At 45.7% G+C, this 26,597-nt stretch overlaps 1 protein-coding gene across 4 annotated transcripts in view; it reads right to left on the bottom strand.

Moving 5' to 3' along the window:
* Positions 1 to 26,597, bottom strand: part of LOC135511142 (small ribosomal subunit protein uS5m-like) — a 245,329-nt gene that overhangs the window by 237 nt on the left and 218,495 nt on the right. For 2 of the 4 annotated variants that reach the window (XR_010451216.1, XR_010451217.1), the window contains one exon: positions 80 to 216. Coding sequence is in view for 1 of the 4 variants with exons in the window: in XM_064932716.1 (XP_064788788.1) it covers positions 80 to 229 (150 nt within the window). In the remaining 3 variants the exon portion in view is untranslated. The other 2 variants (XR_010451218.1, XM_064932716.1) reach the window with 2 other exon arrangements.

Below are 26,597 nucleotides of genomic sequence, written 5' to 3'. Positions count from 1 at the left end.
AGAGATCATGACTATGTTTTCACAGGAAGATTCCCGGAGATTGGCCGAGAACCAGCAAGCAACCCTGACAATGGCTCACCTGATTGGCCAGTCTGGTGAACACAGCCATGGTGATGTTGAGCAGGTTGACGGAGCCCTCTTCCTTGGCGTACATGTCCTCTACACCAATCAGCTTACAGATGGTGATGACCGCGTGGTGACAGTGTAGTCCGTAACCTGAGAGCAACATGTTAGACTAGCCAGACTAACAGACAACCTCCATGCCTATCACAGTGTTAATGACTCTTCCATTGCAAACAAATGAAAATGAACTCACACACGGGGGAACGTAATACGTTGCCGGTCCAGACTCACAAGGGACTCTAGTGTAGCATGTAAGGTCAAAGGTCCTCTGAGCTGATACTCCTCCTGAAGCTGGAGGCCCCTGTGTCTCTAACACCATGACATTGGAGTTTCATTATCCTTTACATAACACACCTGCGTCCGAGGCTATGTGAGACATGATGTGTTCACATGATAGGATGTAAATGAGAGAGAGATGTGGGTGTGAATAGATTTGTATTCAAGACTGTGTGTATGTGTTTGAGTAAATGTGTGAACCGTATCAGAGAAACTTTTTGTGTGTGTATGTGTGTGGGGGGGGGGGGGGAGCACAGTGCTCTGTCAGTTGAACGAACTCTCATCAACTTATTGCTCCTCTGGGTTGAGCACAGCTTGTTAGGGCAGCCATACACACACAAATGTTTAACCTTTATTTAACTAGGCAAGTCAGTTGAGGACAAATTATTATTTTTAATGACAGCCTAGGAACAGTGGGTTAACTGCCTTGTTTAGGGGCAGAACGACAGATTTGTACCTTGTCTGCTCAGGGATTCAAACTTGCAACCTTTCGGTTACTAGTCCAACGCTCTAACCACTAGGCTACCCTGCCGCCCCAAAATGCTCTACCACCCCTCGGTGCTGTTTCTTCATGCATAGGGTGGTCCTCTTGAAAGTAGAGTTGATGTCATGGTAAACTGTTACAAAGCAAAAAAACATTCAACCCAGCTGTCAGTCATCAGCTCACCCTAGCCAGTATGACCCTTTCCCTCTGGCCAACAAAGTGTACTAAATAGGGAATAGGGGGACATTTTTTCATCTCTCCCGATGAGCAATTGGGGGTGAGTCAGAACCTTGAGTGAGTGTGACTTAGTGGGTTAGTGACAGGAGTCAAAGAGCCAGCCTGTCCTGTGTTAGTCTGGGCCGGCATGGCACAAACACATCACCCACAGAACAGAACACTTACAGTAGCTGCAGGAGGTCCGGGCCTGTTAGGAACAGCCTCTTTCAGTGTGTGTGTGTGACTAACACAAAGACCAACTTTTTTATGTGATCAATATTTAACTTATTTTGTGCAGTGCTGTTTGCAGTTTGATTAGTCTGTTGAGGGAATAGATGATATATTCTTTGAGCTCGCTCACTTAAAGTACAGGGATTTGCATAGAAAAAAAGCCTGGTTCACTGTTCAGACAGTAGGAATACACATAGGAAAAAGCCTGGTTCACTGCTCAGACAGTAGGAATACACATAGGAAAAAGCCTGGTTCACTGTTCAGACAGTAGGAATATACATAGGAAAAAGCCTGGTTCACTGCTCAGACAGTCAGAATACACATAGGAAAAAGCCTGGTTCACTGTTCAGACAGTAGGAATATACATAGGAAAAAGCCTGGTTCACTGCTCAGACAGTAGGAATACACATAGGAAAAAGCCTGGTTCACTGCTCAGACAGTCAGAATAAACATAGGAAAAAGCCTGGTTCACTGTTCAGACAGTAGGAATATACATAGGAAAAAGCCTGGTTCACTGCTCAGACAGTAGGAATACACATAGGAACAAGCCTGGTTCACTGTTCAGACAGTAGGAATATACATAGGAAAAAGCCTGGTTCACTGCTCAGACAGTAGGAATACACATAGGAAAAAGCCTGGTTCACTGCTCAGACAGTAGGAATACACATTTGGAAAAGCCTGGTTCACTGTTCAGACAGTAGGAATATACATAGGAAAAAGCCTGGTTCACTGCTCAGACAGTAGGAATACACATTGGGAAAAGCCTGGTTCACTGTTCAGACAGTCAGAATAAACATAGGGAAAAGCCTGGTTCACTGCTCAGACAGTAGGAATACACATAGGAAAAAGCCTGGTTCACTGTTCAGACAGTAGGAAAACACATAGGGAAAAGCCTGGTTCACTGTTCAGACAGTAGGAAAACACATAGGGAAAAGCCTGGTTCACTGTTCAGACAGTAGGAAAACACATAGGGAAAAGCCTGGTTCACTGTTCAGACAGTAGGAAAACACATAGGGAAAAGCCTGGTTCACTGTTCAGACAGTAGGAATACACATAGGGAAAAGCCTGGTTCACTGTTCAGACAGTAGGAAAACACATAGGGAAAAGCCTGGTTCACTGCTCAGACAGTAGGAAAACACATAGGGAAAAGCCTGGTTCACTGTTCAGACAGTCAGAATAAACATAGGGAAAAGCCTGGTTCACTGTTCAGACAGTCAGAATACACATAGGAACAAGCCTGGTTCACTGCTCAGACAGTAGGAATACACATAGGGAAAAGCCTGGTTCACTGTTCAGACAGTCAGAATACACATAGGAAAAAGCCTGGTTCACTGTTCAGACAGTCAGAATAAACATAGGGAAAAGCCTGGTTCACTGTTCAGACAGTCAGAATACACATAGGAACAAGCCTGGTTCACTGTTCAGACAGTCAGAATAAACATAGGGAAAAGCCTGGTTCACTGTTCAGACAGTAGGAATACACATAGGAACAAGCCTGGTTCACTGTTCAGACAGTCAGAATAAACATAGGGAAAAGCCTGGTTCACTGTTCAGACAGTAGGAATACACATAGGAACAAGCCTGGTTCACTGTTCAGACAGTAGGAATACACATAGGAACAAGCCTGGTTCACTGCTCAGACAGTAGGAATACACATAGGGAAAAGCCTGGTTCACTGTTCAGACAGTCAGAATACACATAGGAAAAAGCCTGGTTCACTGCTCAGACAGTAGGAATACACATTGGGAAAAGCCTGGTTCACTGCTCAGACAGTAGGAATACACATAGGAACAAGCCTGGTTCACTGCTCAGACAGTAGGAATACACATTGGGAAAAGCCTGGTTCACTGTTCAGACAGTAGGAATACACATTGGGAAAAGCCTGGTTCACTGTTCAGACAGTAGGAATACACATAGGAACAAGCCTGGTTCACTGCTCAGACAGTAGGAATACACATTGGGAAAAGCCTGGTTCACTGTTCAGACAGTAGGAATACACATAGGAACAAGCCTGGTTCACTGCTCAGACAGTAGGAATACACATAGGGAAAAGCCTGGTTCACTGCTCAGACAGTAGGAATACACATAGGAACAAGCCTGGTTCACTGCTCAGACAGTAGGAATACACATAGGGAAAAGCCTGGTTCACTGTTCAGACAGTCAGAATACACATAGGGAAAAGCCTGGTTCACTGTTCAGACAGTAGGAATACACATAGGGAAAAGCCTGGTTCACTGTTCAGACAGTAGGAATACACATTGGGAAAAGCCTGGTTCACTGTTCAGACAGTAGGAATACACATAGGAACAAGCCTGGTTCACTGTTCAGACAGTCAGAATACACATAGGGAAAAGCCTGGTTCACTGTTCAGACAGTCAGAATACACATAGGGAAAAGCCTGGTTCACTGTTCAGACAGTAGGAATACACATAGGAAAAAGCCTGGTTCACTGTTCAGACAGTCAGAATACACATAGGGAAAAGCCTGGTTCACTGTTCAGACAGTCAGAATACACATAGGGAAAAGCCTGGTTCACTGTTCAGACAGTCAGAATACACATAGGGAAAAGCCTGGTTCACTGTTCAGACAGTCAGAATACACATAGGGAAAAGCCTGGTTCACTGTTCAGACAGTCAGAATACACATAGGGAAAAGCCTGGTTCACTGTTCAGACAGTCAGAATACACATAGGGAAAAGCCTGGTTCACTGTTCAGACAGTAGGAATACACATAGGGAAAAGCCTGGTTCACTGTTCAGACAGTAGGAATACACATAGGAAAAAGCCTGGTTCACTGTTCAGACAGTAGGAATATACATAGGAAAAAGCCTGGTTCACTGTTCAGACAGTAGGAATACACATAGGAAAAAGCCTGGTTCACTGTTCAGACAGTAGGAATATACATAGGGAAAAGCCTGGTTCACTGCTCAGACAGTCAGAATACACATAGGAACAAGCCTGGTTCACTGCTCAGACAGTAGGAATACACATAGGGAAAAGCCTGGTTCACTGCTCAGACAGTAGGAATACACATAGGGAAAAGCCTGGTTCACTGTTCACTGTTCAGACAGTAGGAATACACATTGGGAAAAGCCTGGTTCACTGTTCAGACAGTAGGAATACACATAGGAATTGTGTATGAGTGCCATTCAGAGGGTGAATGGGCAAGACAAAATATAGAAGTGCCTTTGGATGGGGTATGGTAGTAGGTGACAGGCCCACCGGTTTGTGTCAACAACTGCATTGCTGGTGGCGGTTTTAAATGCTCAACAGTGCACCACCTAAAGGACATCCAGCCAACTTGACACAACTGTGGGAAGCATTGGAGTCAACATGGGCCAGCATCACTGTGGAACGTTTTCAACACCTTGTAGAGTCCATGCCCCAACGAATTGAGGCAGTTCTGAGGGCAAAGGGGTGTGCAACTCAGTATTAGGAAGGTGTTCCTAATGTTTGTTATACTCCGTGTGTTCTGATTGACATATTTTGGCCGTCATGCTGAACACACTCTTCACCTGTCAATCAAACAACAAGAGCAACAGAATCCAACATCAACCAGGTCAATATAGCTTAGCAGATTCCAACATCACCTTGGGGCGGCAGGGTAGCCTAGTGGTTAGAAGGTTGCAAGTTCAAACCCCCGAGCTGACAAGGTACAAATCTGTCGTTCTGCCCCTGAACAGGCAGTTAACCCACTGTTAGTCATTGAAAATAAGAATTTGTTCTTAACTGACTTGCCTAGTTAAATAAAGGTAAAATCAACCAACATCAACCAGGTCAATATAGTTTAGCAGATTCCAACATCAACCAAGTCAATATAGTTTAGCAGATTCCAACATCAACCAAGTCAATATAGTTTAGCAGATTCCAACATCAACCAAGTCAATATAGATTAGCAGATTCCAACATCAACTAGGGTCAATATAGTTTAGCAGATTCCAACATCAACCAAGTCAATATAGTTTAGCAGATTCCAACATCAACCAGGTCAATATAGTTTAGCAGATTCCAACATCAACCAAATCAATATAGTTTAGCAGATTCCAACATCAACCAGGTCAATATAGTTTAGCAGATTCCCGGCTAGAATCCCAAAACCGTCCACTTGGAGAAATTACTTCTAACAAGACCATTTAAAACGACCCATTACTGCCGACACTGCAGAGCAGAACAATGTGAAACAGCCCCTCTTTATGGGAGGCAGAAAGAGCCCATTAACGTAGACATGCTATTATAAAGAAGAGGATGAGCCCTGGTGGAGAACTGAAGGGAGGAGACAGGCCCCTGGTTCACTGCATTTGGTGATAATCTTCCCTTCCCTCCCTCTTCTCGGTTATTGCTATCCTCCTAAAAGTCCCATCTAACTGACCAGAGACTATAGTCAAACGAACAAATGATCAATGGTTACCAAACAGAATGCAGGTAGCACCATATTAAAGCTCAGGCTTTTTAAGAGTGATTGATCTTTCCTTCAAGGCCTCAGTCACCACTGTTCACACTTTGTGTCTGATGTTTGGACTGAGTTAAAGTTCCTGCTGGTGTCTGGGCGGCGGTGTGTGTGTGTTTGCCCCTGGGGAGACAACCCATCTCATCCCTCCTTGACACCCTCTCAAAATTTAAGAGCTTTACAGTGGTCTGGATAGAGAGACGAATGCTGCCCTTCCCGTCCATTCACTCTGTTCTCCTCACTCCGGACAGATTTACGAGCTGCAGTGTGACCTAGGAGGCAGCAGAGGGCAGTGTGAGCATATAACAGGACCAGGGGACAAGACGAGGGTTAGCCATACGTACAGCCCTGCTCTGCACACATCCACACACCTGTGACACACACATACACAAACTGACCTAGAACATACATTTACACACAGACACACACTGCAATATACACACACATACTGCAATACACAAACAGCAAACATACTGAGCCAAGATCCTCTGATCGAGACCATCACTGCCACAGACCCGTGAGTTGGAGGATCAGAGAAGAGATGGGAAACAGACCCAGGGCAACACAAAGTGACTGAAGTAGTTATGTGAGCATTACTCTTGAGCAGCAGTGTCAGAGGCCATTTCCATCTGTGCAGCTACACGCATGACTGTGTGAGGAAGAGCAGAGCAGAATACTAAGAAACAAACTTTATGCTCTCTGGTGTACAGGCATGAGCAGCGTTCAACATCTACTCTGTCCTTGTACTGCACTAATGTGAGTGGACACTGTTGTTCACCATGTCAATCAATATCAATCACTGTTCTTGAGGTAGACTCAGGTAGTAGGCCAGTATACGGTTGCCTCTAAAATACTTGTATTTAGTTGTGCAGTTGACTAGGTATCTGAAATACTTGTTTTTAGTTGTGCAGTTGACTAGGTATCTGAAATACTTGTATTTAGCTGTGCAGCTGACTAGGTATCTGAAATACTTGTATTTAGTTGTGCAGTTGACTAGGTATCTGAAATATGTGTATTTAGTTGTGCAGCTGACTAGGTATCTGAAATACTTGTATTTAGTTGTGCAGCTGACTAGGTATCTGAAATATGTGTATTTAGTTGTGCAGCTGACTAGGTATCTGAAATACTTGTATTTAGTTGTGCAGCTGACTAGGTATCTGAAATACTTGTATTTAGTTGTGCAGCTGACTAGGTATCTGAAATACTTGTATTTAGCTGTGCAGCTGACTAGGTATCTGAAATACTTGTATTTAGTTGTGCAGCTGACTAGGTATCTGAAATATGTGTATTTAGTTGTGCAGTTGACTAGGTATCTGAAATAAGTGTATTTAGTTGTGCAGTTGACTAGGTATCTGAAATACTTGTATTTAGTTGTGCAGTTGACTAGGTATCTGAAATACGTGTATTTAGTTGTGCAGCTGACTAGGTATCTGAAATATGTGTATTTAGTTGTGCAGTTGACTAGGTATCTGAAATATGTGTATTTAGTTGTGCAGCTGACTAGGTATCTGAAATATGTGTATTTAGTTGTGCAGCTGACTAGGTATCTGAAATACTTGTATTTTTTAGTTGTGCAGCTGACTAGGTATCTGAAATACTTGTATTTAGTTGTGCAGTTGACTAGGTATCTGAAATACTTGTATTTAGCTGTGCAGTTGACTAGGTATCTGAAATATGTGTATTTAGTTGTGCAGCTGACTAGGTATCTGAAATATGTGTATTTAGTTGTGCAGTTGACTAGGTATCTGAAATATGTGTATTTAGTTGTGCAGCTGACTAGGTATCTGAAATATGTGTATTTAGTTGTGCAGCTGACTAGGTATCTGAAATACTTGTATTTAGTTGTGCAGTTGACTAGGTATCTGAAATACTTGTATTTAGTTGTGCAGTTGACTAGGTATCTGAAATACTTGTATTTAGCTGTGCAGTTGACTAGGTATCTGAAATATGTGTATTTAGTTGTGCAGCTGACTAGGTATCTGAAATATGTGTATTTAGTTGTGCAGCTGACTAGGTATCTGAAATACTTGTATTTTTTAGTTGTGCAGCTGACTAGGTATCTGAAATACTTGTATTTAGTTGTGCAGTTGACTAGGTATCTGAAATACTTGTATTTAGCTGTGCAGTTGACTAGGTATCTGAAATATGTGTATTTAGTTGTGCAGCTGACTAGGTATCTGAAATATGTGTATTTAGTTGTGCAGTTGACTAGGTATCTGAAATATGTGTATTTAGTTGTGCAGTTGACTAGGTATCTGAAATACTTGTATTTAGCTGTGCAGCTGACTAGGTATCTGAAATACTTGTATTTAGCTGTGCAGCTGACTAGGTATCTGAAATACTTGTATTTAGTTGTGCAGTTGACTAGGTATCTGAAATACTTGTATTTAGCTGTGCAGCTGACTAGGTATCTGAAATACTTGTATTTAGTTGTGCAGTTGACTAGGTATCTGAAATACTTGTATTTAGCTGTGCAGCTGACTAGGTATCTGAAATACTTGTATTTAGCTGTGCAGCTGACTAGGTATCTGAAATACTTGTATTTAGCTGTGCAGTTGACTAGGTATCTGAAATACTTGTATTTAGCTGTGCAGCTGACTAGGTATCTGAAATACTTGTATTTAGCTGTGCAGTTGACTAGGTATCTGAAATACTTGTATTTAGCTGTGCAGCTGACTAGGTATCTGAAATACTTGTATTTAGCTGTGCAGCTGACTAGGTATCCCCCTTTCAGTTCCGTTATTTGGTTTTTCAAATAACCATTCAAATACTCAAATAAAAGTACTTATTTTGGACTGTGCATTTTGAATCGACTAAAATACACTATTTAAAATAACAGATACCCAAATACATGTGGAATTAAATCCAGTCTGACTGTGACAAGTGTCCACCTGTGCTCCCTCCATCCAGAAAGTGGGAGTGTTATGTGGGAATAGGACTTGTCCCCATGCTAGTTTCAGTGTAAATGATAAAGCAGAAACCCAGGCAGGGATTTGGTGCTGAGAGAACATCAAAGGAAAGAGCTGCCCTGAGCTCAGAGAGCAGCAATAGTTACGTAACTAACACAAACACACAGAAAGAGACAGAGACAGAGACAGAGACAGAGACAGAGAGAGAGAGAGAGAGAGAGACAGAGAGAGAGAGAGAAGGGGATATTTTTTCTTACAGGGCTAACACCAGTGAGGACCAGAACCTAAGGCTGGTATCATGAACCTAAAGAACTTCACTTTGCCCTCCTGCGTGCGTGCGTGCGTGCATGGGTGCGTGCGTGCGCGCGCACATACACACACACACACACACACACACACACACACACACACACACACACACACACACACACACACACACACACACACACACACACACACACACACACACACACACACACACACACACACACACACACACACACTTTTATCCATCCATCTCTTTGGGTAGATGTTTCTGCCTTCTCAGCATCCTCAGTCTAAAATGGCTCCATTCCTGACTACAGCTGAGTGCAAACCTCTGAAGCTGTAGCCATACACCGCCTCTGAACTGTCTTCAGATACAGAGATGAGACGATGAGACAGATCATGATGGCAGCAGTGTGCTGTAGGAGAGGCCCAACCCAGAACAGGGAGAGGGATGAAAGAGTGGAAAGATGGGTGTGAAAAAATTATCTTTATGAGACATGAGTAAAGAGAGACAAGTGAGAGGACACAGAGAGAGAGGAGGACACGGAGAAAGAGGAGGACACGGAGAGAGAGGAGGACACGGAGAGAGAGGAGGACACGGAGAAAGAGGAGGACACGGAGAGAGAGGAGGACACGGAGAGAGAGGAGGACACAGAGAGAGAGGAGGACACAGAGAGAGAGGAGGACACAGAGAGAGAGGAGGACACAGAGAGAGAGGAGGACACAGAGAGAGAGGAGGACACGGAGAGAGAGGAGGACACAGAGAGAGAGGAGGACACGGAGAGAGAGGAGGACACAGAGAGAGAGGAGGACACAGAGAGAGAGGAGGACACAGAGAGAGAGGAGGACACAGAGAGAGAGGAGGACACAGAGAGAGAGGAGGACAGAGAGAGAGGAGGACACGGAGAGAGAGGAGGACACAGAGAGAGAGGAGGACACGGAGAGAGAGGAGGACACAGAGAGAGAGGAGGACACAGAGAGAGAGGAGGACACAGAGAGAGAGGAGGACACAGAGAGAGAGGAGGACACGGAGAAAGAGGAGGACACGGAGAGAGGAGGACACGGAGAGAGAGGAGGACACAGAGAGAGAGGAGGACACAGAGAGAGAGGAGGACACAGAGAGAGAGGAGGACACGGAGAGAGAGGAGGACACAGAGAGAGAGGAGGACACAGAGAGAGAGGAGGACACAGAGAGAGAGGAGGACACAGAGAGAGAGGAGGACACAGAGAGAGAGGAGGACAGAGAGAGAGGAGGACACGGAGAGAGAGGAGGACACAGAGAGAGAGGAGGACACGGAGAGAGAGGAGGACACAGAGAGAGAGGAGGACACAGAGAGAGAGGAGGACACAGAGAGAGAGGAGGACACAGAGAGAGAGGAGGACACAGAGAGAGAGGAGGACAGAGAGAGAGGAGGACACGGAGAAAGAGGAGGACACGGAGAGAGGAGGACACGGAGAGAGAGGAGGTCACGGAGAGAGAGGAGGTCACGGAGAGAGAGGACACGGAGAAAGAGGAGGACACGGAGAGAGAGGAGGACACGGAGAGAGAGGAGGACACGGAGAGAGAGGAGGACACAGAGAGAGAGGAGGACACAGAGAGAGAGGAGGACAGAGAGAGAGGAGGACACGGAGAAGGAGGAGGACACGGAGAAAGAGGAGGACACGGAGAGAGAGGAGGATACGGCGAGAGAGGAAGACATGGAGAAAGAGGAGGACACGGAGAAAGAGGAGGACACGGAGAGAGAGGAGGACACAGGGAGAGAGAGGAGGACACAGGGAGAGAGAGGAGGACACAGAGAGAGAGGAGGACACGGAGAGAGAGGAGGACACGGAGAGAGAGAGGAGGACACGGAGAGAGAGGAGGACACGGAGAGAGAGGAGGACATGGAGAGAGAGGAGGACATGGAGAGAGAGCAGGACATGGCGAGGCTGATACATAAGCAAGAGGATGAGAGGGGGAGAAAGAGAGAGGGGGAGATTGATAGAAGTAAATAGAGAGCAGGAGACAGCAGAGAGTGAGGGAGAGAGAGAGGGTAGGAGAGAGAGTGGAATAGAGAGGGATAAAGATAGGGAGGGAGAGAGAGAGGGTAGGAGAGAGAGAAATAGAGGGATAAAGAGAGGGAGTGAAAGAGCTGGACTCCCACATGAAGGCTGTTGCAGTAATGGTAGCATACAGAGCCAACTGTTCAGACTGATTGGCACAGCAGAGGGACAGAATTATCAGCACCAACTACCCCCCAAGACAGACAGTAGGACCAAGACAGGACAGGAAGTAGGACCAGGACAGGACAGAGAGTAGGACCAGGACAAAACAGCAGGCACAGGACACAACAGACAGTAGGACCAGGATAGGACAGTAGGACCAGGACAGGACACGGCACAACAGAGTAGGACCAGGACAGGACACAACAGACAGTAGGACCAGGACAGGGCAGAGAGTAGGACCAGGAAAAAACAGTAGGAACAGGACACAACAGACAGTAGGACCAGGATAGGACAGTAGGACCAGGACAGGACACAACAGACAGTAGGACCAGGAATGGACAGTAGGACCAGGACAGGAAACAACAGACAGTAGGACCAGGATAGGACAGTAGGACCAGGACAGGACAGGACACAACAGACAGTAGGGCCAGGACAGGACACAACAGACAGTAGGACCAGGACAGGACGGTAGGACCAGGACACAACAGACAGTAGGACCAGGACCAACTAGACAGTAGGACCAGGGCAGGACAGTAGGACCAGGACAGGACACAACAGACAGTAGGACCAGGACAGGACGGTAGGATCAGGACAGGACACAACAGACAGTAGGACCAGGACAGGACACGGCACAACAGAGAGTAGGACCAGGACACAATAAACAGTAAGACCAGGACAGGACACAACAGACAGTAGGACCAGGACACAACAGGACACAACAAAGAGTAGGACCAGGACACAACAGAGAGTAGGACCAGGACAGGACATAACATAGAGAAGGACTAGGACACAACAGACAGTAAGACCAGGACAGGACACAACAGAGAGTAGGACCAGGACACAACAGGACACAACAAAGAGTAGGACCAGGACACAACAGAGAGTAGGACCAGGACACAACAGACAGTAGGACCAGGACAGGACATAAGAGAGTTGGACCATGACACAACAGACAGTAGGACCAGGACATGACACAACAGACAGAAGAACCAGAACAGCACACAACAGAGAGTAGGACCAGGACACAACAGACAGTAGGACCAGGACAGCACACAACAGAGAGTAGGACCAGGACACAACAGAGAGTAGGACCAGGACAGCAAACAAAAGAGAGTAGGACCAGGACACAACAGAGAGTAGGACCAGGACACAACAGACAGTAGGACCAGGACAGCAAACAACAGAGAGTAGGACCAGGACACAACAGACAGTAGGACCAGGACAGCAAACAACAGAGAGTAGGACCAGGACACAACAGACAGTAGGACCAGGACACAACAGAGAGTAGGACCAGGACACAACAGACAGTAGGACCAGGGCACGACAGGACACAACAGACAGTAGGACCAGTAGAACTGGAGAGAACAGATGTAGAGCTTGTACAGGTCCAACAGAACTCTGCTCCTAAATCAACAACACTTACTCCAGAAGAGAAGTTTCGCTTTGGGGATCAGTAGAGTATATTATTATTCATTCATGAGTTCTTTCATTCTGCTCCTAAACTCTGTAACAGTAAACCCAGACCTGCTGCTAACTCAGCCTGTACTGAACCCATCACTGTCGTGTGTGTGTGTGTGTGTGTGTGTGTGTGTGTGTGTGTGTGTGTGTGTGTGTGTGTGTGTGTGTGTGTGTGTGTGTGTGTGTGTGTGTGTGTGTGTGTGTGTGTGTGTGTGTGTGTGTGTGTGTGTGTGTGTGTGTGTGTGTGTGTGTGTGTGTGAAATAGGAGAATACATTAAAAGTCTGCTGAAACCTAAACCCAACATACAGTATTATGACTCCATTCAGAAGAAACCATAACAGCTGGGTATTAAACAATAGAAATATGACTCCAAGGACAATGTGTTGAGACCCCCAGAGAGAGAGACAGAAGGAGAGAAAGAAAGAGAGAGGAGAGTCAGACTAAGAGAGCTCCAGTTGCATGCTAATGGAATTGGCAGCACCGTGAAGCCACTTCGTCATTATATTCTTGTTACCATTTGCTGCATATTGCCAAGTCTCTCTTTCAGCTGCAGAGAACAGCACAGAAACAGCCACATGCATGATATGTTTTTCTATTCACCCGAATACAATTATGAACAGGCATTGTGTCCTGAACCCTCATACAGAGTTAACTCGAATTAGCAGGTGCGCCGACAAATCGCTTCTCCATGGATTTGTGTAAAAGTTAACTATTAAAAGATGAAAAAAATCCTCCAGTCTGAACTTAAACAACTAAAACCAGGTAGAACGTGTGTAGAATGATGAATTATACATAACTAAAATCTACTGAACAAAAATATAAATGCAAAATGCAACAATTTCAAAGATTCTACTGAGTTCATAGAAGTAAATTGGTCATTTGAAATAAATAAATTAGGCCCTAATCCAGCGGTAGGCAACCCTGGTCCTAGAGTGCCACAGGCACTTCATGTTTTTGATTTAACCAACCTGGAAGACCCGCTGGTTGAATTTAGGCAACCATTGAACTGATCAATTAGCTCAGTTGGCCAGGTGTGGTGCCTTGTTGGAACAAAACCCTGCAGCACACAGTGCCTACCCCTGCCCTAATCTATGGATTTCACATGACTGGGCTGGGGTGCAGCCATGGGTGGGCCTGCATGGTCCTGCATGGTCCGTGGTTGGACGTACTGCCAAATAATCTAAAACAACGTTGGAGGCAGCTTATGGTAGAGATATTAACAAATTCTCTAGCAACATCTCTGGTGGACATTCCTGCAATCAGCATGCCAATTGCACACTCCCTCAAAACTTGTGGCATTGTGTTATGTGACAAAACTGCACATATTAGAGGGATCACGTGACCCTTGAACGAGATGACTGCACGAACTAAGAGCTCCGCACAAGTAGTATCCAATTCCTAATCTTACCTCCACTCCAAGTCCAAACTCATTTAGCTTTAGTAAGAAAAAGTCATGGCGGCTACAAAAGGCGACACTACAGGTGACATTTTTACCCAGACTCGAGTATTAGCGACAGAAAAAGCCTCCAAGAAGCAGCTAGCTTCAGAAAAAACTAGCGCCATTAGCCAGGAGCAAGAGAACCCGCTCCCCCCCTAGGCACAACGAATGCCAACCTCGCACTCTGTCGAAGTCATCCTTTCTGAGTTGAGATCCCAACGTACAGAACTAAGCACTAAATTAGATGCCATTAACTCTCAGTTCAGTGCGATAGGGGGCAAGGTGACAATCCTGGAAAACGCTTTGCCTGACATCAACAACAATGTCAGGGGCGCCTGGACGAGGCAGAGGGGAGAATCCTATCCATGGAAAACTTATTGACAGATGCCATGGAAACAATAGCATATGCTAAAAAGAAAATAGAGCATCTGGAAGAGAAAACAGAGGACCTGGAAAACAGGGGGCGAAGGAATAATTGTGTTCTATTCAATCTGGGCGAAAAAGAAGAGGGAAACATGCCACTGATCCGCTACCTGCAAGACAAACTTCCCGAGTGGCTCCATCTGTCCACCGACAGGCCCATAGAACTCAAGAGAGAGCTCACCGAGCACTGAGGGCCCCACCAGAAGCCAGACAACCACCGCGCCCTATCACCATACGTTTCCTGAGATTCACCGACAAGGAATGAGTCCTACAGGTGGCGAAAAACAACACCATCACAGTGGGAAACGCCAAACTCGCTTTACACCAGGACCTGTCAGCTGGAATATGCCGAAAGCGCCGAGAGTTTGACGAAGTGAAGAAATACTCAATTGACCAAGGCGTCTTCAGGCGATTCAAATACCCAAACGAGCTCAGGATTCTTCACCAAGGAGCCTTGTGACACTTCAAAACCCCCGAAGAGGCAAAACGTTTTTTGAGAGACAATCCTGGTCAATGAGAAACGGACCAATGACTAAATGCTATTAATGCCATTACTAAAGGAGGTAAGACAACATATAGCCGATATCCAGAGAGCCACCCCCTACATGTCATTATAGCCATCCAATTTATATTTATTTTCCTTTAACTGAGAGGGATGGGCTCTATAGCCTAACCTAGGCCTACTATGTTTCAGCCTACTTTTATTTCCTTGTTTTTTTGTTGTTGCTATTATTACTTGGGGTTCCCTATGTCCCTTGGGGGAGGTATATGTAGGCTGGGCTATTGATTTTATTTTTCTCCCCTCTTTTACTGTGGTCTGGACGAGGGCAACTGTGTCATTTACTCAATGCGGGGTGGAGAGGATGAGGCATTTCTTTGGTGGGGAGAGGGAGACGTTGTGTGTTGCTAACTGTTCCCGGTTTTTGTTTTATTCGGAACACAGAATTGAGACTGAGCGGGGGGGGGGGGGGGGTAATAGATCCAACGGGATGTGTCGAGTTGTTTGGGAACTCGGCTGGGGTGTTCAGAGATTATTATTTTATGTACACCATTTATTGTCCTTCTATGTGAACGCAGCTATAACTACTATCCATTTTTACCCAGCGATGACTTGCACTAAAGTTCGATTACCATCCGATGACGATGACTAGTACCTTAAATCTATTGACGTGGAACTGCCATGGTCTAAGGCATGCAGTAAAACGGAAAAAGATACTATGTGCTCTAAAAAAGGAAAAAGCAGACATCACAGAGACACACCTCTGTGATGCTGAACATGCCAAACTCCGCGGAGCTTGGGTGGGACAGGTGTATTTCTCATCTTTCAAATCAAACAGTAGAGGCACAGCCATACTTATCCATAAAAATGCTCCATTCATAATTGACAAAAACATATCTGATCCCGAGGGGAGATTTATTTTGATAACTGGGTCACTATATGGTCAACCAATGACTATATTAAACATATATGCCCCTAACACAGATACTCCTGCCTTCATGTCAAAAATGATAACCCTGTTCAATGAGCATTGTGTTTCCTTTGGCTTGGTGGACGGAGATTTTAATTGTACCCTTAACCCAGCCCTAGACAAATCATCTTTTACTAAAGAGATGGGACTGATAGATATCTGGAGAGAGACTAATAGCTCACCTATGGACTATACATACTACTCTAATGTCCATAACACCTACTCCCGTATAGATTACATTTTTATCCCAAAGAGTTTCATAAATTCAGCCACATGTACAATCGGACCCATAGCACTTTCAGATCACGCCTTTGTCCACCTCCGCTTTGACCTCTGCAAAAGCATCCCGAGGTCAAAGAGCTGGAAATTCAACACCTCCATGCTATCAAACGAAGCGTTCCATACATTGGTAACTACATGGATAGACAACTACACACAAGACAACAAAGATTCTCCTGTTTCTCCGGCCACAATGTGGGACGCTGCTAAAGCCACACTAAGAGGCCATCTAATCGCATATGCTTCCTCTAAGAAAAAAGCAATGGAAGCACACAGGCTAGATCTCGAGAGGGAGCTGGAATGCTGTGAAAGAATACATAAACAATCCCCAGACAGCACCTCTGGAGTCATCTTAAAGCAGCCAAAGCCAAACTGAATTTGGACTACACTCGGGGGATAAAAAAAGGTTTTCTTTACTAAACAGAAATACCATGAGTATAGCAATAGGCCCAGTAGATTGCTTGCTTACCAATTAAAAAAGGAGCAGTCAGAGCGTACAATCATGGCTATCCGAACAGCAGAGGACGAGGTCACATACGACCCAAAAAAGATCAATTTAACTTTTCATGATTTTTACTGCAAACTATATACCTCTGAGAGAAAACACACGGAGGCAAAACTCCACTCTTTCCTAGAGGGAATCTCGCTACCTAAACTATCAGAGACCGACCAAGAAGATCTCAACTCCCCCTTCACTCCTGAGGAGATCCTGGAGGCAATTACCTCCATGCCACCTAATAAGTCCCCAGGCCCAGATGGATTCCCCAGAGAGTTCTACAAAGCTTTTTGGCCCCAGCTCCGCCCTATCTTCATGCCAATGCTGGAGGATTTTTGCAAAAACGGAGTTCTCCCAGACTCAATGCACACAGCCCACATTACAGTGTTGCTAAAAAAGGACAAAGACCCCCTATCCTGCTCATCCTTCCGGCCCATAAGCTTGTTGGATTTCAACTATAAAATAATTACCAAACTGCTCGCCAAAAGACTAAACACTCTTCTTCCCAAAATAATCAAAGCGGACCAAACTGGATTTATTAGAGACAGATACTCTTCTGATAACGTTCGTCGTCTTTTTGATATTATTGATCAAGTAAACGCACAGAAGACCCCTGTCCTGCTGGCTTCACTGGATGCTGAGAAGGCATTTGACAGGATGGAGTGGAGCTTTCTGTTTTCAGTCTTAGAAAAGTTCAATATGGGCCCAAATTTGTATTAAATGGATCGAATCACTATACTCTCATCCAAATGCCATGGTGACTACTAATGGACTGAATTCTGAGATTCCCTCTGGAACGGGTCACAAGACATTGGTGCTCGCTGTCCCCCCTGCTCTACTTGTTGGGGGCGGAGCCTCTGGCAGAGCTGATAAGGAGCAATCCAAGTATAATGGGTGTTTCTGCAGGCGGCCTGCAGCACAAGATTTCGCTTTACGCGGCTGATGTCCTGCTCTACATATCCAACCCTGAGAAATCACTCACTCTAATTTTAGACACAATTGCTCAGTATGGCAAGTTTTCAGGTTATAAGATCAATTTTAACAAATCCACTGTCTGCCCTCTCAATATTACACTCACCAGCTCTATGAAGACACTATGTCCTTTCCAATGGAAAACACAGGGGTTTCAATACCTCGGGATCTTCATAACACCAGATCTGAATAGCCTTTTCAAGGAAAATTACCTTCCACTCCTGGATCGAATCAAGAACGATCTCCAAACCTGGATCTCCCGCCCAATTAGCTTAGTAGGAAGAATTAATGTAATCCGTATGAACGTCCTCCCTAGACCGAACTACTTATTTCAGATGCTCCCATGCTATCTCCCAGTTTCCTTCTTCAAAACAACTAACCAAAGCATCACCAAATTTATATGGGGCAATAAAAAAAACCTAGGATCAAGTTTTCCACTCCATCGAAACCTGAATCTAAGGGTGGTCTTGCCCTTCCCTCCCTTCAACTGTACCACTGGTCTGCCCAAATCCGCAACATGCTAACATGGATCACAAACAGACAAGAGTCAACGTGGATTCAGATAGAAGCCCAATCCTGTGGTTCATTGCCCTTAAACTCAATTATATTCATTAATAACTTTAGTGAAGTGGGCAACATAGCCAAAACCTTTGTGATTTACAGCACCCTACTAGCGTGGAGGGACTGTAAGAAATACCTGGGCATTTCCTCCCAAATATGTTCTCACTCGCCTATTATAGGCAACCCAGACTTGCCAAAAGCCCTGAGGGATGCCAACTTTAATCTTTGGCATACTCTAGGGATCAGGACCTTTTCAAACCTATTTCATCAGAAAACCACTACACTGAAATCCTTTCAAGAGCTCTGCAGTGAATTTGATGTGCCAAGATCCCATTTTTTTAATATCTTCAAATTAGACATGTAATTTCCTCATTTAGGAGGTTTAGAACTCAGTTGAATGAAGTTGAAACCCTTCTTGTCACAGCACAATCCATTAAAGGCAAAACATCTTACATCTATAGACTCCTTTCTGAGAAAGGAGGCTCCTCCTGTAACGACGTTCTTCGTTTGTCGAAAGAGAGTCGGACCGAAATGCAGCGTGTTGGTTACTCATGTTTATTAATTGAACAAACGACAATACATGAAAAAACAAAAACGACAAACGGAACGTGAAAAACCTATGCAGCCTGTCTGGTGAACACTAACACAGAGACAGGAACAATCACCCACGAAATACAAAGTGAAACCCAGGCTACCTAAATACGGTTCCCAATCAGAGACAACGAGAATCACCTGACTCTGATTGAGAACCGCCTCAGGCAGCCAAACCTATGTAACACACACCCCTAATCAGCTACAATCCCAATAACTAAAAAACCCCACTAAGAATACAACAAACAATAAACCCATGTCACACCCTGGCCTGACCAACTAATTAACTAAAACACAAAATACTAAGACCAAGGCGTGACAGAACCCCCCCCTAAGGTGCGGACTCCCGAACGCACCTCAAAACCATAGGGAGGGTCCGGGTGGGCGTCTGTCCATGGTGGCGGTTCCGGCTCAGGACGTGGACCCCACTTCATAAATGTCATAGTTCCTCCCCTTCGCGTCCTGGGATGATCCACCCTCGCCGCCAACCATGGCCTAATAGTCCTCACCCAGAACCCCACTGAACTGAGGAGCAGCTCGTGACTGAGGGGCAGCTCGGGACTGAGGCAGCTCGGGACTGAGGGGCAGCTCGGTACTGAAGGCAGCTCGGGACTGAGAGAAAGCTCGGGACTGAGAGAAAGCTCGGGACTGAGAGAAAGCTCAGGAGTGAGAGGAAGCTCAGGAGTGAGAGGAAGCTCAGGAGTGAGAGGAAGCTCAGGAGTGAGAGGAAGCTCAGACAGGTTGATGGATCTACCAGATCCTGGCTTGCTGGTGGTTCCGGCAGATCCTGGCTGACTGGCGGAACCTGGCTGACTAGCAGATCTGGCAGATCCTTGCTGACTGGCGGATCCTGGCTGACTGGCGGATCCTGGCTGACTGGCGGATCTGGAAGAGTCTGGCTGACTGGCAGATCTGGAAGAGTCTGGCTGAATGGCAGATCTGGAAGAGTCTGGCTGACTGGCAGATCTGGAAGAATCTGGCTGACTGGCAGATCTGGAAGAGTCTGGCTGACTGGCAGATCTGGAAGAGTCTGGCTGACTGGCAGATCTGGAAGAGTCTGGCTGACTGGCAGATCTGGAAGAGTCTGGCTGTCTGGCAGATCTGGAAGAGTCTGGCTGACTGGCAGATCTGGAAGTGTCTGGCTGACTGGCAGATCTGGAAGAGTCTGGCTGACTGGCAGATCTGGAAGAGTCTGGCTGACTGGCAGATCCTGGCAGACTGACGGCTATGGCTGCTTCATGCTGACTGACGGCTCTGGCTGCTCCATGCTGACTGGCGGCTCTGGCTGCTCCATGCTGACTGGCGGCTCTGGCTGCTCCATGCAGACTGGCAGCTCTGGCTGCTCCATGCAGACTGGCAGCTCCTTGCAGACTGGCAGCTCTAGCTGCTCCATGCAGACTGGCAGCTCTGGCTGCTCCATGCAGACTGGCAGCTCCTTGCAGACTGGCAGCTCTAGCTGCTCCATGCAGACTGGCAGCTCTAGCTGCTCCATGCAGACTGGCAGTTCTGGCTGCTCCATGCAGTCTGGCAGCTCCTTGCAGACTGGCAGCTCTAGCTGCTCCATGCAGACTAGCAGCTCAAGCTGCTCCGAACAGGCAGGAGGCTCCGGCAGCGCTGGAGAGGAGAAAGGCTCCGACAGGGCAGTTGAGGCGAGGCGCACTGTAGGCCTGATGCGTGGTGCTGGCACTGGTGGTATTGGGCCGAGGACACGCACAGGAAGCCTAGTGCGGGGAGCTGCTACCGGAGGGCTGGGGTGTGGAGGTGGTACTGGATAGACCGGACCGTGCAGGCGCACTGGAGTTCTTGAGCACCGAGCCTGCCCAACCTTACCTGGTTGAATACTCTCGGTTGCCCTGCCAGTGCTGCGAGGAGGAATAGCCCGCACTGGGCTATGTAGGTGAACCGGAGACACCGAGCGCAAGGCTGGTGCCATGTAAGCCGGCCCAAGGAGACGCACTGGGGACCAGATGCGTAGAGCCGGCTTCATGGCATTTGGCTCGACGCTCAATCTAGCCCGGCCGATACGCGGAGCTGAAATATACCGCACCGGGCTATGCACCCGCACTGGGGACACCGTGTGCACCACTGCATAACACGGTGCCTGCCCGGTCTCTCTAGCCCCCCGATAAGCACAGGGAGTTTGCGCAGGTCTCCTACCTGACGCAGCCATACTCCCTGATAGCCCCCCCCAAGAATTTTTTGGGGCTGATTCCCGGGCTTCCATCCACGTCGCCGTGCTGCCTCCTCATACCAGCGCCTCTCCGCTTTAGCCGCTTCTAATTCCTCCTTGGGGCGGCGATAATCACCAGGCTGAGCCCAGGGTCCTTTTCCGTCCAGTTCCTCCTCCCATGTCCAATTCTCCAAATGGTGTAGCCTCTCCCACTGAAGCTGCTTCTGTTGCCTCTCGTGTAGCTCCTGCCTGTTAACACGCTGCTCAGTCCGTGTGTGGTGGGTGATTCAGTAACGACGTTCTTCGTTTGTCGAAAGAGAGTCGGACCGAAATGCAGCGTGTTGGTTACTCATGTTTATTAATTGAACAAACGACGATACATGAAAAAACAAAAACGATAAACGGAACGTGAAAAACCTATACAGCCTGTCTGGTGAACACTAACACAGAGACAGGAACAATCACCCACGAAATACAAAGTGAAACCCAGGCTACCTAAATACGGTTCCCAATCAGAGACAACGAGAATCACCTGACTCTGATTGAGAACCGCCTCAGGCAGCCAAACCTATGTAACACACACCCCTAATCAGCCACAATCCCAATAACTAAAAAACCCCACTAAGAATACAACAAACAATAAACCCATGTCACACCCTGGCCTGACCAACTAATTAACTAAAACACAAAATACTAAGTCCAAGGCGTGACACCTCCTTTACTCCTTTGAAAATAATCTGGGAAAAGGACCTTGGTCTGACTATCAGTGATGAGTTATGGGCGGAGGTTTGCGACAGGGTATACTGCTCCTCTACCTATGTAAAAATGAAAGAATCTAATTACAAATTTTTGTACAATTTTTATTATACTCCTTTGAGACTCCATAGAATGAAAACAGATATGTCTCCTAACTGTAAAAGATGTACCTCTGAAAGTGTAACCTAATATGCATGTATTTTGGAGCTGTAGAGAGATTGCCAGATTCTGGCAATCTATACATACTGCTGCACAGAAAATACTAGAGGTACAGTTTGATATGACCCCATGTATCTATTGCCCAGCAGGACTTTGTTCTTGATCCTGACAGAGATAATTTGCTTATGACTATTACATACTTTGCTAAGAAATGTAGTCTTCTATTGTGGGCCTCTAATATCCCTCCTACATTTAAAATGTGGATTGACCAGATTGTTGACTTTCTTCCTCTTGAAAAGCTCACTTATGACCTCCACAAGAGACAGCCCAAGTTTGATAGATTCTGGTCTCCACTATTCAACTATATTTCAAACTGGACAGAGTGAACGGGGTGACTAGGGAAATGCGCAGATACATGTTGTGTAAGGTACTGTAAAACCTAAAAACTAATTATTGGCCAATCGTCTCAGCGAAAGCTAGAAATAGCTGATAAGAACCTTGATAGTGCTGCTGCAAGTGTTATATGTTTTTTTGTTTTTGAGTACGTGTGCGTATGTATGTATGTATGTATGTATGTATGTATGTATGTATGTATGTATGTATGTATGTATGTATGTATGTATGTATGTATGTATATATATATATATATATATATATATACGCACCAAGGAAAATAAATAGATTAAGAAAAATAAATGTTTTTATTTGACTTTATCATTCATTTTAATTTTATTTTAATTTTTAATTTTTTCAAATGTATTATTATTATATTTTTTGACTTTTAAATTTTTTAAGCCTGTCACATCTGTGCATGTGGAATGTGTTTTGTTGGTTGATTGAGAAACAAGAAAACTTAATAAAACTTTAAATTGAAATACAAAAACTGCACTTCTTAGAGTGGCATTTTTTGTCTTCAGCACAAGGTGCACCTGTGTGACTAAAATGGCGCCAGAGCAGAAGGCAGACGTTTTATGTGCCCCCAACCGATTGTGTTTTTTAAATTTGTTTATCTGCGTTGTTTGTAACTTATTTTTTACTATTTTTGTACATAATCTTTCCGCCACTGTCTCTTATGACCGAAAATAACTTCAAGACATTAGGACTGCGATTACTAGCAGAATCCTTTTTTTACTTTCACGACTCTGACAAGCCCGAGGCGGAGGATATACGGCTCCCTCAGGAACAGACCCCGACCCCCGTGATCTGCGGGAAGAGGAGGCAGAGAAAGAGAGGCCGAAGGGCGGGCTGCCTTCTGAGGAGTAGGAGGTGATCAAATAAACCCCCACTCCCCTCAATTCTGCTCGCAAACATGCAATCTTTGGACAATAAAATGGACGAGTTATTGGGAAGATTAAATTACCAACGGGACATTAAAAACTGTAACATCTTATGCATCACAGAGTCGTGGCTGAACGACGACAACATCAACATACAGCTGGCTGGTTATATGATCTATCGGCAGGATAGAACAGCGGAGTCTGATAAGACGAGGGGCGGCGGTCTATGTGTTTTAGTAGACAACAGCTGGTGCACGATATCTAAGGAATTCTCGAGCCATTGCTCGCCTGAGGTAGAATACCTCATTACCTACCAAGAGAGTTTTCATCTATATTCTTTGTAGCTCTTTACATACAACAGCAGTCAGAGGCTGGCACTAAGATAGCATTGAATGAGTTGTATTCTGCCATAAGCAAACAAGAAAACTCTCACCCAGAGGTGGCGCTCCCAGTGGCCGGGGACTTTAATGCTGGGAAAATTAAATCAGTTTTACCAAATTTCTACCAGCATGTTAAATGTGCAACCAGAGGGAAAAGAACTCTGGACCATCTATACTCCTCAAACAGAGATGCATACATAGCGCTCCCTCGCCCTCCATTTGGCAAATCTGAACATAATTCTATCCTCCTGATTCCAGCTTACAAGCAAAAGCAGGAAGCAAAATGTGGTCAGATGAAGCAGATGCTAAGCTACAGGACTGTTTTGCTAACACAGACTGGAATATGTTTTGGGATTCCTCCAGTGGCATTGAGGAGTACAGCACTTCTGTCATTGGCTTCATCAATAAGTGCATCGATGACGTCGTATCCACACAGTGACCGTACGCAAATACCCCAACCAGAAATCAGCACTGAGTTAAAGGCTAGAGCTGCCACTTTTAAGGAGCGGGACTCTAACCCGGAAGCTTATAAGAAATGTCGCTATGCCCTCCGACAAACCATCAAAAAAAGTGTCAATGCAGAACTAAGATCGAGTCGTACTACACCGGCTCTGACACTCGTCGGATGTGGCAGGGCCTGCAAACTATTACAGACTACAAAGGGAAACACAGCCGAAAGATGCCCAGTGACAGGAGCCTACCGGACAAGCCAAACTACTTCTATGCCTGCTTCGAGGCAAATAACACTGAAACATGCATGAGAGCACCAGCTGTACTGGAAGACTGTGTGATCACGCTCTCCGCAGCCAATGTGAGTAAGACCTTTAGACAGATAAAAACTCACAAGGCAGCAGGGCCAGACAGATTACCAGGACGTGTACTGCGAGCATGCACTGACCAATTAGCAAGTGTCTTCACTGACATTTTCAACCTTTCCCTGCAGAGTATTTAATGGCAACATGTTTTAATCAGACCACCATAGTGCCTGTGCCCAAGAACACTAAGGTAACCTGCCTAAATGACTACCGACCTGTAGCACTCACGTCCGTAGTCTTGAAGTGCTTTAAAAAGTTGGTCATGGCTCCCAACACCATCATCCCAGAAACCCTAGACCCACTCCATTTTGCATTGATCCCCATCAGATCCACAGATGATGCAGTCTCTATTGCACTCCACACTGCCCTGTACCCACCTGGACAAAAGGAACACCTATGTGAGAATGCTATTCATTGACTACAGCTCAGCTTTCAACACCATAATGCCCTCAAAGCTCATCAATAATCTAAGGACACTGGCACTAAACACTTCCCTCCACAACTGAATCCTGGACTTCCTGATGGGCCACCCCCGGGTAGTAAGGGTAGGTAACAACACATCCGCTACACTGATCCTCAACACAGGGACCCCTCAGGGGTGCGTGCTCAGTCCCCTCCTATACTCCCTGTTCACTTATGACTGCGCGGCCAGGCATGACTCCAACACCATCATTAAATTTGCAGATGACACAGTGGTAGACCTGATCACCGATAACAACAAGACAGCCTATAGGGAGGAGGTCAGAGACCTGGCCGTATGGTGCCAGGACAACAGCCTCCTCAATGCAAAGGAGATGACTGTGGACTACTTGAAAAAGAGGACCGAGCATGCCCCCACTCTCATCGACGGGGCTGCAGTGGAGCAAGTTGAGAGCTTCAAGTTCCTTGGTGTCCACATCACCAACAAACTAACATGGTCCAAGCACACCATGGCAGTCGTGAAGCGGGCACGACAAAACCTATTCCCCCTCTGGAGACCGAAAAGATTTGGCATAGGTCCTCAGATCCTCCAAAGGTTATACAGCTGCACCATCGAGAGCATCCTGACGGGTTGCATCACTGCCTGGTATGGCAACTGCTCGGGCTCCGACCTCAAGGCACTACAGAAGGTAGTGCGTCTGGCCCAGTACATCACTGGGACCAAGCTTCCTGCCATCCAGGACCTCTACACCAGGCGGTGTCAGAGGAAGGCCCTGAAAATTGTTAAAGACTCCAGCCATCCTCGCCATAAACTGTTCTCTCTGCTACCACACGGCAAGCGGTACCAGACTGCCAAGTCTAGGTCCAAGAGGTTTCTAAACAGCCATAAGACTCCTGAACATCTAGTCAATTGACAAGCCAGACTATTCGCATTGCCTGCCCTCCCCCTCCCCTCACCACTGCCACTATCTGTTGTCATCTATGCATAGTCACTTTATTAACTCTACCTACACGTACATACTTCCTCAACCAACTAGTGACATTGACTCTGTACTGGCACCCCCCTGTATATACATTGTTATTTTTTACTGCCCCTCTTTAATTAATTGTAACTTTTATCTCTTATTCTTATCAGTATTTTTTGAAACTGCACTGTTGGCTGGGGCTCGTAAGTAAGCATTTCACTGTAACCTGTTGTATTCGGCGCATGTGACGAATAACATTTGATTTGAAATGATCAAGCTGATTAAATCAGCTTCTTGGCAAAGGAGAAATGCTCACTAACAGGGATGTAAACACATTTGTGTACAACATTTGAGAGAAATAAGATTTTTGTGCGTATGGACAATTTCTGGGATCTTTTATTTCAGCTCATGAAACATGGAACTAACACTTTACATGTTGCGTTTATATTTTTATTGAGTGTTCAATATAAATATATATTTTTAGAATGGTTAGCCTAGTGGTTAGAGAGTTGGACTAGTAACTGGAAGGTTGCAAGTTCAAACCCCCGAGCTGACAAGGTACACATCTGTCGTTCTGCCCCTGAACAGGCAGTTAACCCACTGTTCCTAGGCTGTCATTGAAAATAAGAATTTGTTCTTAACTGACTTGCCTAGTAAAATACTAACATTCTCTCAGTTTTAATTATTGAAGGAGAACGTGGGAATGTTGTTCCCTTATAATTGCTACATTTACTATCCATATAGCATTAAAAACAGCTTTCTAGATTGTATTTTGGAGAAATAAATTGTGATGTGAATTTTAAGTTGCGA

Source organism: Oncorhynchus masou, chromosome 23 (genome assembly GCF_036934945.1).
Source record: "Oncorhynchus masou masou isolate Uvic2021 chromosome 23, UVic_Omas_1.1, whole genome shotgun sequence".
Lineage (NCBI taxonomy): Eukaryota > Metazoa > Chordata > Actinopteri > Salmoniformes > Salmonidae > Oncorhynchus > Oncorhynchus masou.
Note: the sequence above shows the minus strand (reverse complement) of the source record. Positions and strands in the feature narration are given on the sequence as shown.